Genomic DNA, 19,014 nt, shown 5'->3' with positions numbered 1-19,014 from the left:
TCCTGCTTAACCAAATTAATTCCCTTTTATGACAAGGTCACCCATCTAGCAGATGTAGCGGTTTGGGATTTTAGCAAAGCTTTTGATACTGTATCTCACAGTCTCCTTCTGGATAAACTGTCCAGCACACAGTTTGACAAGTCCATAAAATGCAGGGTGAAGCAACTGGCTGATGGGTTGGGCTCAAAGGGTTATAGTAACTGGGGTTACATCAGGCTGGTGGCCAGTCACCAGTGGGGTTCCCCAAGGCTCAATTTTATGGCCAGCACTCTTTAATGTTTTTATAAATGACCTATTTGCAGGAATCAAATGTACATTAAGTTTGCTGACAATACTAAACTAGGAAAAGCTGTGGACTCTCTTGAGGGTAGAGAGGCCTTACAGAGAGATCTGCGTAGACTAGAGAGCTGGACAATCACCAGCCATATGAAATTTAACAAGAGCAAGTGCCTGATTCTCCACCTGGGATGGTGTAATCCTGGTTACACATACAAACTGGGGGACAAGAAGTTGGAGAGAAGCCCTGTGGAAATTGACCTGGGGGTTTTAGTTGATGGCAAGTTGAAGACGAGTCAACAGTGTGCCCTGGCAGCCAAAAGAACCAGTCGTGTCCTGGGGTGCATCAAGTACCCAGCTAGCTAGTTGACAAAGGCGACTGTCCCACTCTATACCGGGGTCCCACCTTGAGAACTGTGTGCAGTTTTGGGTGCCTCAGTATAAGAAGGACATCAAACTACTAGAGTGTGTCCAGAGGACGGTGACCAAGATGGTGAAAGGCCTTGAGAGCAAGACTTAATGAGGAGTGGCTGAGGTCACTTGGTTTGTTCAGTTTGAAGAAGAGAACACTGAGGGGTAATCTCATCACAGCCTACAACTTCCTCAAGGTGGGCAGCAGCAGATCAGAGTGCTGATCTCTTTCTGGTGACCAGCGTCACTGTCTTCTTTGTAAGACATGAAGAAATGCAATGAAGCTGCCATCAGGAGAAGTTCAGATTGGACATTAGGAAAAGGTTCTGCACTGAGAGGGTGGTCGCTCACTGGAACAGGCTCCCTGGGGAAGTGGTCACAGAACCAAACCTGTTAAAGAGTTCCAGGAGTGTCTGAACAACACTCTTAGTCATATAGTTTAGTTTGAGGTAGTCCTGTGAGGAGTAGGGAGTTGGCCTTGATGACCCTTATGAGTCCTTCCAACTTGAGATATTTTATGATTCTAACATCCTATATTTGCAAAGCAAAGCACCTCTGGGAAAGGCTTTCCAAAATGTAATGCAGAATTAGGTTCACTACAACAGGAAGAAGTGTGTACACTTTTACTATACAGGAAGCTAGTGTAAAAATATTTAACCCCATATTCTGGGGTCCTCTGATACAATGATGGTGTTTTAGATCTTGCTATGGCTGATGTCTGTTGACTGATTTGGTCAGGCTGGGTAGGCAGCAGAAAGTTGGGTTTTTTTGTCTCTGGAGAGGAGTCAAGGAAGTTTTCATAACTGACGTCACATTCTTCATGAAATTTTACATTTCCTCAGAGACAAAGTTAATAAATTAAGACATTCCCACATGAAAAAATAATTCCCATGTGTGGAAGTTATGAGGGAGCATGCAGGAGAGATACCATTACAGATGCTGAAAAACATTTGGCTAGCAAAAAAAAAAAAAAAAGCAATGATCTCTGTAGAAACAGCCTGTTACTGACCACATGTCCAGTAGCTGCATCATCTTAGTGCTAATACTGCACATTTACTTAAACATATTATTCTTATAATATTTTATTTGCTCAATTTGCTGAGTATTTTATACAAAATAGGAAGCATCTGGCACAGCTAATAGGAGAGAGAAAAGTGTTTGAGAGAGAAAAGAAGATGCTTCTGCACAACCAGCAGGTTGCAAATTTCTGGAACCTACTGCCGTAGGAGGTTGTGAAAGGCAGAGCATCAGGAGGTTCAAAACCAGAGCAGATAAATTTGGGAACAAGTTCATAAGCAGGTATCAAAACTAAGATGCAGAGTTCTAGCATCCCATTACAAAAATTATGAATGCTGGGGGAGTAAGAAGGGGAATGTACTGCAGAACTGGCTAGACTTGCATCCTCTCCCTAATCATGTTGTATTGGTCCCTCTGGAAAAACAATACCAGGCCAAAAAGAACTGTTGTTCTGAGTCAGTGGGGTATCCTTACACATCTGTGTTTTCTGAAACGGAAGTAGGCAGAAAAAGAAGCACGTGTTTGTGTATTCCATTAGAGCATGGAATAAATGTTTGTTTTCCCAGAACATTGAAAATTATCTAAATACTATTAGCTTGGTATGGGAAATCCCTCTCTTGCAAATCTAACTCCGTTTTAACAGAATACAGGAGAGAAGCCTGTCTTACACTGTTAAGATTTTTTCTAGTTAAGACATAGCATTAGTCTACATTTCTGAATGCCTTATCAAAAGAGAAATGTATTAAGTTTACGCAGCCAGCTAAACTTGCTTCAAATGATTCATTCATTCTATTTGAATGTTGTCAAAGGTGAAACAATTATAACAGTACACAGATACTTTCTTCTAAGGAAATTTAAAGCACCAGTCTGGAACTGGCTGCTGCTAAAGAAAGTGGTCTTCTGTCTGCCTCCTCCCTTCCTAATGTAACATTCAAAGAATTTTAACTTGTCAAAATACAGTACCTTTCCTGTCAAAAGAAGAACCCTTGTCTCTTCTGAAATGTAATTCCTGTCATTGCAGAAATCCTGTATAAAAAATAAAATAAAAATGAGTTTGTGTTTGATCTCTTAATCTTGCTGTTGTTTTTTATATATACATGATTGACTCCTCAAATTAGATGCTACTATCAAGTGCTAGAGATATTTCACGCTGTGCAACTTGCTGACAATCACTCTAATAAAGATAGGTCAAACAAGTATTTTGGAGGAGATTTGTAGTGAGCATTACTGAATGACAGTATAACCATACTTAAAGTTGGGATTAACATTTTTTCTTCTTGAATGACATGAATTATTTGAAGTGAAGCAAAACTGCACTCCCTATTTTTTCACTTGCATCTTATTAACGGGAAGTCCAAAGAGAGGAAAAGAGGTGCTGTTTTCTCTAAACGAGTTTGTCACTCTGAGTACAGTTTACACAGACCAAACACTAAATGTGAATGCAGGTAGCTATCACAGACACCAGCTCCCTGGAACCATTTCAAAATTAAATAAGCAAACTAAATTTTACTTAAACAGACTCTGGAAAGGCTGTTAGTTAATAGTCTGAGGCCCTGAAAAATGTGAAATTTATTCTTCAGCATAACCAAAACATCAAGTCTGGTCCAGCAAATTACTTTGGTTCCACTTACACTTTTTAGAAGTATGTCTCTTAAGGAACAGTAGTGCTGTTGCTGACAGTAGAGCTGTACTCACCAAGACTATGTACTAGGCAATAAGAGGACCAACTTGTACAGCAAGCAAAATATCCAAACAGCTACTGGCAGATATAAACATAACATGGATAACATAAAAAAAAGTTTCCTTTTTCTTTTTAGTCTGCTTTGCATTCTAATTCCGGTATACAGTCAGAATATACATATATCCTCATATATTCAGATGCATTTGTAAAACACTTTAATGAAATGATCTAGCAATAAATGGTAACATATCAGTGCTTACTCATAATTAGCTGTCACCTGATTACAAACATTTCTGGCAGACGTTCATCAGACATAGATAGCATAGCATAGAGCCAATGTTAAAAAATGTAATTGCTGAGGATAAAATATATTCATTTTCCCACTCATGATATGTTATGGAGATAACCAGCTCTCAGTTACAAAAATCAAAGTATTTCCCCTCATTACTTTGAAAATTAAATTAATACCTTTACCTTTTCAGGTTGTGTAAAAAATTTGGTTGGCAATACAGGGTCCTTCGGTGAATCTGCATTGCACAAAGCACTTTTGCTGTTGATTACACATAGTGCTACATCACATACTGTATAAAGTTTCTGAAGGAAAAAAAAGAAAAGTATGCTTTAGGAATTACTGTTTTTACAGCGTACAGAGAATGGAGTTCTTCAAAAAGTTTATGTGTTAAAATAACCACCACTAAGGACATATTTTGTAATTACATCGTTAACCATATTGTTGGCTCTTCAAACACATACAAAAGTCCCCATTTTTCCTATGTTACTACTTAATAAAAACTAGTAATGCTTTACATGCCTATGCTGTACAATAGAAGCTCTTGCTCAATCAAATCACCATAAATGGTTTCTCATCTCTGCTAGAAGCTAACTAGTTTAACAGTAGCCATATCGTACAGTATTTCCTTCCTCAACAGCAGAAGATACTTCTGTCAGGAAACTAGGCAGTAGGAGTTAAAATAAGGCAGGCAGGCAGTAACAGGAATATTTACCAAATTTGTTTATTAACTTCATTAGATATTGTGTGCTGGATAAGGTCAGCAAGGTTATGAAAGAATGAGGCTGGCAACATACAGACAATGCTCACAATTAACACTCTCTAAAAGACCATAAAAGCTGGTGCTTTCAGATTTCCTGCAAATCCTGTTCATCAACTGCTTGTGAAACCCTCAGCCTATCACCCAACACTTATCTGAATTGCATTTCTTACTTCATTGGCCTTTGGCTCATCAGGAGACTGAGCATCTCGTGTAAGCTTGATGTTTTCTGCCATCTTTTTCATGAAGGCATGGCTATTGTTCTCATTCTTTGTCATTAGAACTTCAAGCATGAACCACAGGCACCTAAAAAGCCATAAACCAACATGCAGTTACAGCTTTTATACTGCAACTCCCACAGATAGCAATGTCTTAAAAATTTCTGTCAGCTGTACTAGCTTTTTCTTAAGAAACCACCATCAATTTGAAGATATAAGAAACAGATAATATAATCCAAAGGTGTGAGTCTAGACCTTTAACACAGAGTCCCAATTGTACTCTTCAGACTGAATCTGCCAAATTAGTGTGCTTTTCCTTTATATCTGTAAACACTGTCCAACCAATCAACTTTTTTATCTTCCAAATAGGAATAGAAGCAAGAATTCTGGTGTTACCATCATCTAGATGAAATTCTGTAATCATTACCTTGGGCTATGTCTATGTTCCTATCAACAACGTACCATGACCACACTCAAAACAGGCTTAAACAAACCATACTGCTGCTAGACAGTTACCCACATTACATGTTTTAATATTGGAATTCAAATCAGAGAGGAGATCCAAGACTGAGCAGGTCAGATTCTTGCTAATGCTCATATGGGAGGAAAAAGAAATCCTTACAGATAGACATAATGGAATTAGCTTTCACAGTTTTCTTTCTCTAAATCTATTTTATTTATAAGGAGTATATTTATAATGAATATAAATATTATAAAGGTATAATTACCTTTTTTGACTAAAAGTTTGTTTTAAGGATTTTTAAATTATGATAAAAAACACAACTGGTCTGTCCACACTATTACTTGCTATCAAGCTTCAGAACTGCACGTTGCTTAGAGGGTCAACAACAGTCATAATATGGTAAAATAATACTTAGTTGGGAAAGACATATGGGTGAGCCTGAGAAATGCAGGCTTTGCCATTAACTAATTTAATTCTGAAGCTCTGGAAGAAAGATTTTCTTGTAGAAAGAGGCTAACAAAAAAAAACGAACTAGAAAAACAGGATGACTGAACATTAGAATTCCCTGTCCACAAAAGCCCCAATCTTCTTAACTGATACAAATTAAAGATTGTAACGCAAGAAATGAAGGAACATTTATCTCAAAAACTCAAAGTAAAAGAGGGTTGTGCTCCATTAAAACACTTAAACAGTTATCTGGTGTTCAAATAAAATAAGACATCTATATTCTGACTCGCATCAAAGAGCTACAAAGGCTGTAAGTAAATAAATGCGTTAAGATACCTTTACATCCACCTCTTCACTATTCTCAAGAACTTAAATGGGATGAATACAGGACCAATAACATACCACACTGACCCAGCTTATCCAAAACCCTGTGTCGTCCAAAGATTACTACTGAGGACAAATTTTACTCTGGTAATTCCAGTTAACACATGTCAACTTCAATAGCTTGATTTCCTCACTAAGTCAACAAATTAAATAAATCAGTATCATCCCTGAACAAGACCTTTCCAGAAGAACAGTGGGATTTCATGTAGAAAAATATGCACCTAGAAAGACACAGTCACATAAAGTTCATTCTCTGTATCTATTTCAGTATTTTTGGAGTATGAATTCAGAAGAAGAAACGGTCTTAAAACAAAAAAGAAATCCAAACATACCTCTGTAGACAAACTTAAAAAATTTCGTAAGAATAAATGTCACAGATTATGGTTAAGGAACTTCCTAAGCACGTATTTACTTTACGTGACTGTATTTAGGCCATGTAAAACCAAGACGAACCAGGGAGACAACTACAAAACACACTGCCAGTCTGCTTTTCCAAGTTTGCAAGCATCTATGTTAACACTTTAAAGTGAACACTATGACTCTCAGAACTTTTGGAAAAAAACCCAAAAAACACTGTATTACATTATGAGAAAAATGTTTTGCATTTATCTCAGGAGACTCTTCAGAGAAGTATTCCTGCCAAAATTCCTGTATGGAGTATTTCTTTGTTTGGAGCAGTCCTCTCTGGCTAGTTCAGCCAGTCTGTGACAAACATGAGAGAGGAAATTGGAGAACAAAGGACAGCTATATAAGGGGTGTCCAAAAAAGCCCTGGGCACTAGAAAGCACTTCTCAGAGAAAGTATTAACTCAACAACTGCGAATCAGAACCTGTTCCATGCATTTTGGATAAAGTGCACTCTGGAGAGTGCTTTCAGATGTTGCCAGGAACAGGGAGTCCTGGGACAAAATGTAGACTTGATGATTAGGTAAGAAATCTTCACTGACTTCAGGTTCTGAGCAGGTGTGAGTCAAGTAACTCAGAAATCAGAACAAATTAAGTTTTTCGTTTAAAGAAAGAATCACACTTGGACTCTCACAGGTGAAGATGCAAAAAGAATTAAGATGTAAACTGGTCTATTTCTGACAAAAATGAACTGCTTTTCTGATGATGTGTATTGTAGTATGTGGTTATACATACCTTTGTCTTACCAAAACAACACAGCTCACAGTTCCACCAAAAATAAATACACGAAAAAAACAAAACATGAAACCAAAGCTGGGGTGGAGGGACATGCTTTAGTAATTTTTAAGAAGTGTTAAAATTTACCTTTTTTTTTGAAATTCATTACAAGACACAAAGGAATACAAAAGTAAAGGTAAAGTATGAAAGATTATTTGAGGCATACGAGATGGTCTCAAACTGAAAACAGTACAGAACAAGCTTCTGTATGACAGGCTTGTGTACAATAATCTGTACTGAATACATTGAGAAGCACCAAACTTGCACTGCAGACATATAGTGCAAATGATAACTCAGGAGCAAACTTAGCATGAATTCTAGTAGGTTTGCCATAGGAGAAAAGAAAAAAAACGTTTCCACTGAAGCATGACTGACCCAGCATCACTGGCATTACGTTTTCAAGTCATGGAGAAGCTCTGTAGTTTATAAGTTCCAAAATATTTGAACTGACATTTCTTGGCATCTCTTAAGTGTGTTGGGAAATTCTACAGATATTCCTAGGCACAAATACAAGAATCTAAAATAATTACTTCATTTTAAAAGAAGCCTAGACAACTCACTAATTTGGTATACTATGGCGTGACCTACAGGCTACCATTTGGACTTTCAAAATATACTGCCAAGCAGTTCTTGATGCCTTCTTTCTTCCCTTGGTTAAAGTCTTACACATTTCCAAGATTACTGTTTTGCAAAATAAACAAGAGCTCCTCTTCCTAATTAGTTTTTTCCAAGCACAGAAAAATTCTCAGCATAACAATTCTAGAATCATTTCACACTTACTCTTTCACATCACGAAGCTGATCAACATCCTGAGGTTTTGTGAAATCTGGATCATGTGCCAGTAAGTGAATCATATACGGCACCACATATTCAGGCAGCAAGGATAGCAATTTTTCTACAATAACAAAAAATCATAAATAACCTCTGTATTAGACACATACATTCATCATGAGGAACATTTTTTCAAAGTATTAATTTTCAAATATGGAATGTAAAATTTCAACTTGCGTTTTGTTCCCGCAAGTTTTACTTTTAATGAATCATTAGAAATAAATGAATGAGTTTTACTACTACAGAACTACTTGGTCTTAGCTTGGGAAGAAGGTTATAAAGCCTAAGATATCAGAAAACAAAATTTTATTTTTTCAGCAAAACAATTACCACAAGAACAGCATTGTATTTTACATGTATAATTCTCAGCAATGTACAGAGTATTTTATGGTTTATGCTAATGCTAAACTAGGTGAATTTAGATTTGAATGTGTCTATTATAAAGATGAGAAGACAAATTAAACTTATCCAGTGTTTTTTACAAAAGCAATTTGCTTGTTTTAATGATTACTTCTAGTTTAGTATTCGACTGTTGTATTCTTAACAATTTTACTGAAATACTAACCGTTAGCCATAGGATTCTGCTTAATATATTCTCTTCGTATACTGATGTTTTTGAGCAAGCACTGTCTGGCATGCGCTCTTCTCTCTTTCACAGGGTCTTTGGCACACAAAGCAAAGATTGCCATATATTCCAAAGGGAGCAGTAATTTCACAAGTGCCTTATGCAGTTTCTGGGCAAATATCTGCCTCACTTGGTAGCACTCATCCTATAGCAACACAAAATGTAAGTGTGCAACCATAAAAATCTTAAAAGAAATTAAAAAAAAAAAGCATTCAAGGTGGAAGTATGAGGAGACATTAAAAATATCAACATGGGCAGCACAATAAATATTTAAAGTTTTAAGAACTCTTTTGAAAACTGCAGTGAGGAATAGAAAATACTCAATGTAGCAGCAACAAAAGCTCAGATGTAAGGACTCTGAACTCAATTAATTAAGAGTCAGTCACTCTTCACTTCAAATGCAGTTACTTACATTAATGACAAGTGCACAGAGCTGGAACTGTTCTGGGGTAATTATTTCATGGTAACAGGGTTCCTGTGCAAGCTTCATTATTGCACTACCAGCAGCTAACCGCAGTCGAGACATATCCGATTTACTATACAAACATGAGAAAAAAAAACCAAGACACAACTCTCCACAACTATCCTTAAATTACTTCCATGTCACAATTGCTTCTTTTTACAAGATCAATGAGCAATTAAGGTTTTTCTCCTTCAGATCAGGTCACAGTTCTATAGCTTCAGATCAAGCTAAATTAACCCAACCAAATATGTGAAAATAAGGGGCTCTGCTTTCCCCACAAAAAAACCTTAATTCCAGTAAAATAGTGAAATGAGAAGAGTCAAGTTTCTTGTTTTCATATTGCTGTCTAAACGAAAGCAACACTTCTGCCACAGATTTTCTCTTTCCTTCCTTTACCCTCAAAATGAAGATGAGGTACAAAGTTACCTCACTATTGGAATGAAGAAGCTCCATCCAAGATGACCTAACTCCTAAGTGTGTTAAATCTCATCACTCAATCGTTTTCAAAGATACTCCTGCAGGTCTTTTACTTTCTAGAATATCTTTTACTATCAACTAATTACTACTACTATTTACTACTATTTTACTACAGGGTTCCGAGTTAGATTATTAGTAAATGTCAAGAAAGAGGGAGTATCAAGCATATTTTTATACTTGCCATTCTCTCCTAAAATTACAACTCCAATCAGATCCATCTTCTACCATCCCATTAGCCAACACTGTGCTCACCATAAAATTCTAAAAAAGCTCCAGAAGAATTAATATGCTTTGAAATTCTACAGTAAAGTCAACGGAAGCCTGAAAAGAACAAAATCTGACCTGATTCGCTTCTGTTCTGTCAAGTCTCCTTCACTGACAAGCATAGCTGATAATAACCGGAGTGTGGAATTTGCAGATTTCGACTGGTTGTTTTTCATACCCAACAGCCAGCGTACCAAAAGTTTAATTGCTTGCACCTATCAAACATGAACAAATAAACAATGAACTTACTTCCTAAAGCTGATGAGGCACTAAAACCTACTGCTGTCAAACTGAAATTTCCATAGACTCCTATTTACTAGAGCTGATATATTTTTAAAGGAACAGAAGGAAGCAGTAAATATTTACAGAGTGAAGAAGGAAGTAGCAGTCTTTGTGACATCAGGACATTTCAACTACGGTTCAGTGTCTTCTCACAAGTGCATCTAGAGGATGCAGGATACTTGCTACATGATTAAAAATAAGAGCAACTAGATAAACATTTCTAGAAATGGCCATAACGAGATTCACAGTAAATAGTCTATAAAGATGAATGAATAAAATTCATCAAGGTCTCCATTTATTTCAAATCTGTTTACAGTCAGTAAAGTCAAATTACCTTTCCTGTAAGAAAAACTAGAACTTTTGAATCTCTTAATTTTCTCAATATTCAGCGTAAGTACTATCAGTAAGTGAAGACACCAAAATGCAGTTTCTACAAGTTCTAGAACCGTGTGTATAATCTATAAAAACTCTAGAACACTGCATATTTTAAGGAGACTAATACAAAAGTACTCAAAGGGATTTATCCTAATATTCTTCATTGCAGAACTTGGAAAAAAGTAAAATTTTAAACCTCAAATATACACGTTATTACTGACAGCAAATAATTCACCTTTGCTAGTACTTCTGGAGAAACTTCTTCATCTGGAGACCACAATTTTCCATTTTTCTCACCTGTTGACTACAGACATTCATGTAAGTTTAAGAACTGGTTTAACCCATACAGAAAATGTAGAAGTAAAAATGGAAGAAAAGTAAGGGACTAAGCTTTCTTTCACACAAAGACCGTTTATAATGCAATATCACTGTACTCGCCGTTTATAGAACATTCCTTTATTGATCCATTTAACAAAAAAAAGCTCTATTCCCCACAGAGTTAATAACAGGCAAACAGAATAATAAGGACTTACCAAAAAAAGAAAATCTTACCCTGTCATTCATTAGGAGATCTTTCACAATGAAATTTGCAACAACAGATTTCATTGGAGAAGCAAACTGGTCTGGAGCCAACATAGAAATATGACCCAATGAGACTAATGGAGTTATAAGTTGTTCTGGTACATCAGCATTCAAACTTCTACTAAGAGGCTGAGGAAGAAAAAAAATATTCAAAATTCAACTAGAGATAAGTAAGCTAGCATGCCTAAAATTTATTTGTTTTACTGCTACGTTGTTGATGAGTTTCACAGTTTTTCCATAAGAATTAAAAAAGTTAGCAAACCAAAATAGAGAAAGAATGTGATTGCCTAATTAACAGAGTAACAAAAAATCTCACGTGAAATAAGGGTATATATTTTTTTATATAGATAAATATATAATAAATATGTAAAATACAAATATAAAATAAATATAATAAAATATAATATATATATTTTTAAATATAAAACAAATTTTATATTCTCTTCCTGCTCTAATGGTGAAACGCATTCAAACCTGGGAGATATGGGAAAAACTTTGACTCAATTCTATTCAGCAGTTGTGAAAACCTGAATCGTAACTGTAAATGGCAGAAAATAATAGCAGGTAATAGCAGGTTAAAAAAAAAAAACTTGGAAACTTCTAGGGACATTTCTACCAAGCAATCAGTATTTCCCTTCCATGTAACAGTCACCAGGATAATTCTGTGCTTCTGTATCACTCAGCACCCTCACATTGTATTCTGGTATTTGCAAGGGAACATGCACTGTGACAGAAGTCCAAGCAGAGATCAAACTCTCTAAGCTTAACTGAAAGCTTTTCACACTTCTGAATTATACATAGGTTCAGAGACAGCCAAGATTAAAAACCTAAGATATTTTACAAGTGCAGATTAATAATATTATTTAAGAGATTACAGTGAAAAATAATAACCTCTCTGCTCTGTATAAGGTGACTTTTTGCTTTACAACTTGTCTAAGCAAGCAGTAAGTGAGCAGTAAACTAATGTCTGAGCTTTTAGTCAAGTAGTTATTCTGCACTAACTTCCTCAGTGAGAAAGTGCTGCATGTGCCAAGACCTTAAAGCATGGTAATTTAATACAGTTTGAAAGCAGAGGATGCTGTCTCTCATTTAGTATCTGGGATTTGGTGTGGATCATTCCAGCATATTTAGTTTATTTCCCCCAGTTTTTCCTGCGTAGACAAAAAGGAGTACCTTATCTATCAGACATCAGAATATTACAAAAGCGTGACTGTAAGAAACAAATGTTAATAATTTGCTATTGTAAAATTAATGACTTCTCTCGACTACCACACATGTGTAGGCTTCCTGACCCCATACATTGTTATCTGTTAATACACAGTATGAATTAAATCAATGGTAATTACTAGTATCCATTAAGAAGAACAGAAACAAATCTTAAAAACAAAAAAGCAAGACATACCTCAAAGATCTGTGCAAGTTGCACTTCCTTATTTGAAAATATGGCATGTATACAGTGAACAGCTTGTTTTGCCTGATGAGGAGTACCTCTTTTTGCTTTCTGATGCAAAATCGGAATTAGTGTTCTGTGAACATTAAACAAAATACTTCAAAATGCAATATGCAATCTACAAAAAGTAAAGCTCTCCACTTATACAAATCTATCCTGAGAGTCTTATAAATCAAGCATTCATTTGAAGTCTGTTCAGGAAAGATCATAAAGTGAAAAGCAGGATGGAAGTATATTTAGTAATACTTGTTGAACATCTGACTGTACACAGTTAAGCAGAAAAGAGCCCACAGGGAAAAATAAAACATGAAAGAAAATAATGATCAAAATAAGGCTGTTTAGGAAGCCAAACATAAGGTGGGGGGAACCTGACAGGTTCAGCTAGGGTAAACTCCTGATCTTATTATCCAAGTTTGTAAGTGACAGAGCTGAAGAAAATTTATGAAATAAGCATTAAACATTACTGTGCTTATAGGCTTTACTACTTTAACTTTGGTCTTTAATCGCAGTGTATGCTCAAGTGAACAACTGCTTTGTTCTGGGCTTTTGCATTTGAGTTCCCTGAAATCCATCTGCTGATCAGAGGCCACCAAAGGAAAGGGCAGGACAGAAGCCACTCCAGAGACCAGGTCGAGGCTGTTTAGGCAGTTTGCTTCCACTCTGGAGAGAGTGCTGGAAGGCAGGCCTGTCCCCTGAGAGGTCATCTTCTGAGACACTAACTTGTGAGGTTTACCATGCAACTCACCCAGCAACTGACATGAGAAAACAAAATTGCCTAGAAAGCATCTGACACACAAGCATCTGAAAAAAATAATAATCCTGCTTTCTTGAGAGGCTCAGTAACAATACAGCATTCAGTGCATGGATTATTTAGTACCCAGCCTTCACTGACACATTCTACATAATCAGCAAGAAGAGGGTGCAGGGTTGAAAGAATGAAGTCTCAAACATTCTCCTCAAAACCAGCATAAAACCCAAAACCAAAGACCCTGTAGAAAAATGTTAACAGTATTCTGAAGTAGAATGTCTCTTCTCAAACCTGCTAAGATTCCACAAAGTTGGATTAAGTAAGAACGAAAATAGCAAAGAATTCAGTAAAATCTACAGTTAAAATAAGCTTCAATGCCTAATGTACAATCTTCATAGTGCAAGTACATGCGCATTAAAGGGCCTTTGCCAAACACTGGTGCAGCAGCTACAAACCATACCTCATCACACCCCAACTGGTGTAAATCTGCAAAAGGTGAAACATGACATGTTTACATGCACCTTTACATGTTCACATCTGCGAGGTCCATAGACTCTCTTTGAGCATGGCCAATGCTTCCATCAGACTCCAGTCATGTGGCAGTCCTTGCCCATGAACTTCTGGACAAACCTATTAATTTCCCATATGAGGAAGAACTTCGCCTACTGCTGGTGAGCACTATGTCAAAGGACAGCAGGCAGCCTGATCACGCATTTTTTTTTTAAAAATAGGTCATTTGAAACAAACTATCTTGCTGATTATATCCAATCTTTTGTTTATGATAAAAATTTCTGAGTATGTGAAATCTGGAACATCTGCTTGTCCTCAGACTTCTTTTTCTTTGCATCAGTGTAAACACTGACCTGGTTTTGGCTTTCAGAATGTTAACCTGAGCTGCTTGCAAACCATGCCAAGGGCTAGACCTCCTTTAAGATTATACTTCAGCAATACCTGACTAAGGCATGAAGCCAAAAGAAGTGTCAGCAGTACCAGCTCCTTTGACAGAAGATGATACACCCCAGCAATGCACCGTCTTGACTAAACTCCAGTAAGGAGATTTTCCTCCTCTTCACCCCTACAAATGTCTTAAAGGTGTCTCATACGTGAACTTGTAACATTTTTTTTTTCCCAAAATCTGATTCAAATCCATAAGAATTGCTGAGGTTACATCTGCAAGTCACTGACAATTTAAGATGTACACTGGGATGCATTTTAGCATGGGAATACTCAAGATGCTATTTCAATATAAGAGAACTTTAAACCTGTGCTTTTAAATCTGGATTAGTTACCAACAGGCTAATTTTAAGGCTTTAGATGTTACCCACAAGGTTTTAAATAGTCTGTGAATACCTAGTAGATTATGCAGCTGTAATCAGCAGTTAAAGCATCAATTGCCTAATGATGACTTATAGACAGCAAATTATTCCTTGTTAGAAATTCATGCTTGCTTTTGGATCTTGTTTCCCAACTTCTTTCATAACAAACAGAGCTGTTAACCATCAGAGATTGTATTTTCATTCCTTACAAAGATAGAAAAATTCTATGAAGGACAGATATGAGTAGAAATGATGCCAAGGAATTACATCTTCACCGTATTTTTGCTGATGCTTATTTTGTAACTTGAGAAACACGCTACACGCTGTTTTTAATATTTCTATTATAAGCATATTTTTAAGAAGTACCTAACATCTTCAATAAACACAAAAAAATTGTGAGAATGCAGAATTTAAAAATTAAGAAGCAGCGACAGAAAGGTAATGAAGGAATACAAAATCATGGAAAAGAAGCTGTTCATATTCACAAGACTATAAAGTAATTTTAGGAGCAACATATTGAATAAACTATCAAGAGGCAGAATTCCAGGTATGAAAAGCAGCATGTAAAGAAATACACTCACGATCTTATCTGTGGCAGGTCTGTTTCTATTTTGTGACCTGTGTTTCTGAAAATCTGTATGGCTGCCTCAGCTACCTTGTCATCTTCCATCCTGAGGCACTGCAGCAGAGACTCATAGGTCTCTGCAGAGTGGAACGAGGTAGGATGTGTAAAGGACAGAACCTGTAGATACACATTAAAACAAAAGGTATATTTATTCATGGTAAATGAATCATCAGAAAAACAAAATTATGACTGTTCATGAGCATTACGATCAACATAAATAGCTATTAACTGCTCGTATGAGATTATTACATTCAATAACTGCATTTTGGTGAAGGTGATATAGGCATTTTCAAATAAATTCATCTATGCTTTGTTCTTCAGGTCTTCCCCTCCTCCAAGTATTTTATGTGTAAATATGTAAACATATTTATTAAAATGAACAATTATTCAAGAGTATTCATTTATATTCCAATCTACTTAAGAACACTTTTTTCCCCACTTAATTTAACTGAACTGAAACCTTAATTTCTCCAGAATCTATAGTCCCTGAGCAGAAAAGAAATCAAGAAGGTTAAGATATCTACAAGCAAAACAGACTATGGTCCTTTTAATCTAAAGCTAATGAAATCTAACACATTCTGTTAAATAGGAGAAGCATCAAATTTAAAAAACTAAGCATGCAGAGATTCAAGGCAGGACAAGAGAGAACAAAAGGTTATCCCAAAGCAAAACTATGTTGAGTACATCAAAGTTCAGACAACATACGGTAGGGAGAACAATGAAGTTGCAAGTATTTTATAAATTCTTCGGATTTATCTTATCTTGGTTTCTTTGATCAGTTGCCTACTTGTGTGAGTATCAATGTGTGAAATAACATTCTCAAAGATATCCATGTCACACCAACAAAATCTTCAATCTTGGCAAATTTCTTTTCTGAGCTACATCAGCAAACAGACGTTACTTCCTTGCATATGTCTGTATAACTATTTCTACCGTGGTTGCCATTACCAAATTTGGTGTGATATGTCTCCATAAACTCCACCTCGTTCATTCCCACTTCTGAAAAGTCTCATTTTAATTATTTAACCTTCCCCTCAATTCCCTCCTATATTTTATATTGCCCTTTGTAACATATTGAAAACCAAGTCTTATTAGTGAACTGCCAACTCCATCACAGGTGTCTTCCAGATTTTTCAAACCCTTCTTTCTCCCCCAGCCATTTCTCATCACCACTGAGAACACAAGTTCCCAGTCTCCTTTTTTTTCTCTACATAACTTGGCTCTCGAGTTTATTGCTTGCTTTCCTTCCAGTATCATACAGGCCCCAAGAACATGCCTCTCCTAATTTCCCCATTCTCTCCTCTCATTTTACCTCTGTACCTTCTATATTGACTTCCCTAAGCAGAAAGCAATTTCTGCTTTAGTGTGCGTATTTCAAGCCTTGGCATCCTTTTCAAAACATACTTCCAAAAAACTATCTCTTTTTCTTTTCTCAAGTGAGTGTTAATAACCAAACACTTTCATATGTTTTAAAAAAAGTAATTATCTAAATAATAACTATTAAAACCATGCTAACATTAATTCGTTACTCATACCACTTTTATCCCTTCCCTTACAAACTATAGCTACATTTATGTAGATTACCTTGAGAAGTTCAAGTCCTGCACGAATAGCAGTATCAGGACTTACACCCTCCTCTTCATCATCAGCTGTCCCCTCTATGGATTTATTCATTAGTTTTACTAGTGCACTGAAATAAGAGATACAAAAAAAAAAAAAAAAAAAAAGCAAAATAATGTGACAATGTACAATGTTAAAGGCTGAAGATATTGGCAAGATTACTTATTTTTGACAATAAAAAAAGGGAAGGCAATAGTCCATTGGGGGGGAAGGTGTTGTGGTGTTTGGTTTCTGTTTTTAGTTTTTGTTTTTCTTTTTAATCAAGCTATTCCATTATTCTTTTTCCTTCTGACTTAGCTTTCTGCAAAATTAACTCTTTAGGGGAAAAAAACACAAACCCCCAAACACTGCCCCCCCCCGCAGCATGTTGGCAGCATTCAAATCAACACATAGTTGCATGAGTTTCAGAATGTAATTAGGTTGCCAGACAAGTCTCAAAAGAAATCCAAACATTCTCTTACACAATCCCACAAAATCTAATTAATTCAACTGCTATATGGAAGACTATGTTGCAGTCAACTATGTGAAAATTACGATCATCATTTTCACCTTAAGCCCCAAAAATAGCAATTTCGCTGGGAAAAACGACTACATTTTTAAAATCATTTGCACATAGCACTGCAAAGAAGTAGAAAAAGAAATCAAATTGCATTCTCTTGGCTTCTGGAAATGAAGACATGTACATAAAATGTTTTTTTTTAAAAAAGCATATTTACTTCTAGGACAGTCTAATCTAAATCCCAACACTTCCCCCTCCTCCCCTTTTTTTTTTCTCATTTAAATAATCTTTATAATCATTCATGAGTTAGTATGATCTTTCAAACTTACCTAATGGCTTCTGAGTCAATATGTACAGGGGCAATTCTTTCCAAAAGAAACTTGACCATTTCCAGAAAAGGGTTTGTTGGCTGCTTTGGATTTGCAAGTTTCCGGGCTATCTCTCTCTGTAAAAATGTTAGATACAAATAAGAATTATACTAATTTTATTTACTTACTTAAGCATGTTGAATAAGCTAACTATAGCCACTCCTTTTAACCACAGAGATTGTCCTTATAATCAGTTAAAACGTACTTTAAGGGGGACCGTTGTTATCTCCAAATCTTTCTTTATGACATTATATTGAAAGCAGGCATACTTTACTAAACTATTTAAATGTAAGATGTATTTAGGTTTCTAGTGAGACTTCTTCATAGTTTCTTAAGGAATTGCAAGCCAGATCCAAAACAGTACCAAGGGAGAGCTAAGTGCAATGTAGACAGCCTTTAAATATCTATGTTGACAGGAGTAATCCATAAAACCGTAGGTAACACTGCTGTATGTGTGAGATTTCATAAGCAATGAAAAAATTGCACTAACACCTACGCTACTGCAGATGTACAGAAGCACTACACTACCTTGGCTACAACAGATGTTCAGACCCTACATAGTTGCCTATGAATACTTTGCATCCAAAAATCTGTTTTTCCCCTCTGAATGACCCAAACGTCAAGAACATTAAATTCAGCTGCAAGCCCAGCAGAAAGTGGATAAAAAGATATTTTTTGTTTTGCATGGAAGTCTAAAACTCTCAAAGAAATGACTTCTTGACATTCCTTCTCCTAAATGGGTGGATGCTGCAGGTCCTCCAAACTAGGAAATTGCTCTAACTGTTCTGCTAAAATATCTTCAGGAAGCAGGAAGAAACTTTCCTCTTGAAATTGCATCACTGCATTCCCAAGGTGCAAAACTTAATAGTTTAGAGGGAAACATACTCTGTACCCTTTCCTAGACAATTTCAGAGCCATCAGACAAAACCCAAGAAGCCTATGTTTGTTTGTTGATGCTCTTCTATTGTGATTTCTGTCAACGAAATGGCTTACTTTATTTTGTGCCCATAAGGAAAAAAAGATCTGTATTGTTGGCACAATCTCTAAATCTCTGGAAAAGTCCAATTTAATATTAAGGTGTGTGTTTTCATCAAAGAGGTTAAATGGGGGCGGGGGGGGGGAAGAGACTGATCTCAAAATAGTATTCTAGGAAGAAATACAAATGAATAATATGTAGATGGTATAATACTTGGCTTGCTGGTACTCAGAACAAGTTTCATCAGTGTCAAGCAGACAGTTTAGGAACCTTACCAAAAGAGAGACACTTGATATAAAATATTTTTAAAAATTAAACTACTCTTCTAGTCTTTGTGCTTATGTTCATAATCCCAGGAAAGAATAAAGCTAATTTTTTTTAGGAAG

The 19,014-nt window shown here is 36.1% G+C and overlaps 1 protein-coding gene across 1 annotated transcript in view; it reads right to left on the bottom strand.

The window, feature by feature from the left end:
• Positions 1–19,014, bottom strand: part of PDS5A (PDS5 cohesin associated factor A) — a gene marked incomplete at both ends in the record, with an annotated part of 84,332 nt that overhangs the window by 8,072 nt on the left and 57,246 nt on the right. Inside the window, 13 exons of the mRNA XM_081999542.1 lie at positions 2,668–2,730; positions 3,860–3,979; positions 4,608–4,740; positions 7,908–8,022; positions 8,524–8,728; positions 8,996–9,119; positions 9,866–10,002; positions 10,680–10,748; positions 10,997–11,155; positions 12,429–12,552; positions 15,122–15,282; positions 16,750–16,855; positions 17,614–17,729. Of these exons, the coding sequence (XP_081855668.1) occupies positions 2,668–2,730; positions 3,860–3,979; positions 4,608–4,740; positions 7,908–8,022; positions 8,524–8,728; positions 8,996–9,119; positions 9,866–10,002; positions 10,680–10,748; positions 10,997–11,155; positions 12,429–12,552; positions 15,122–15,282; positions 16,750–16,855; positions 17,614–17,729 (1,632 nt within the window). The remainder of the gene's footprint in view (positions 1–2,667; positions 2,731–3,859; positions 3,980–4,607; positions 4,741–7,907; positions 8,023–8,523; positions 8,729–8,995; positions 9,120–9,865; positions 10,003–10,679; positions 10,749–10,996; positions 11,156–12,428; positions 12,553–15,121; positions 15,283–16,749; positions 16,856–17,613; positions 17,730–19,014) is intronic.

This window comes from Phaethon aethereus (genome assembly GCF_964289735.1).
Source record: "Phaethon aethereus genome assembly, chromosome: 4".
In the NCBI taxonomy this organism is placed as follows: Eukaryota; Metazoa; Chordata; class Aves; order Phaethontiformes; family Phaethontidae; genus Phaethon; species Phaethon aethereus.
The sequence above is the reverse complement of the archived record's forward strand: the minus strand, read 5'-3'. Positions and strand labels throughout refer to the sequence as shown.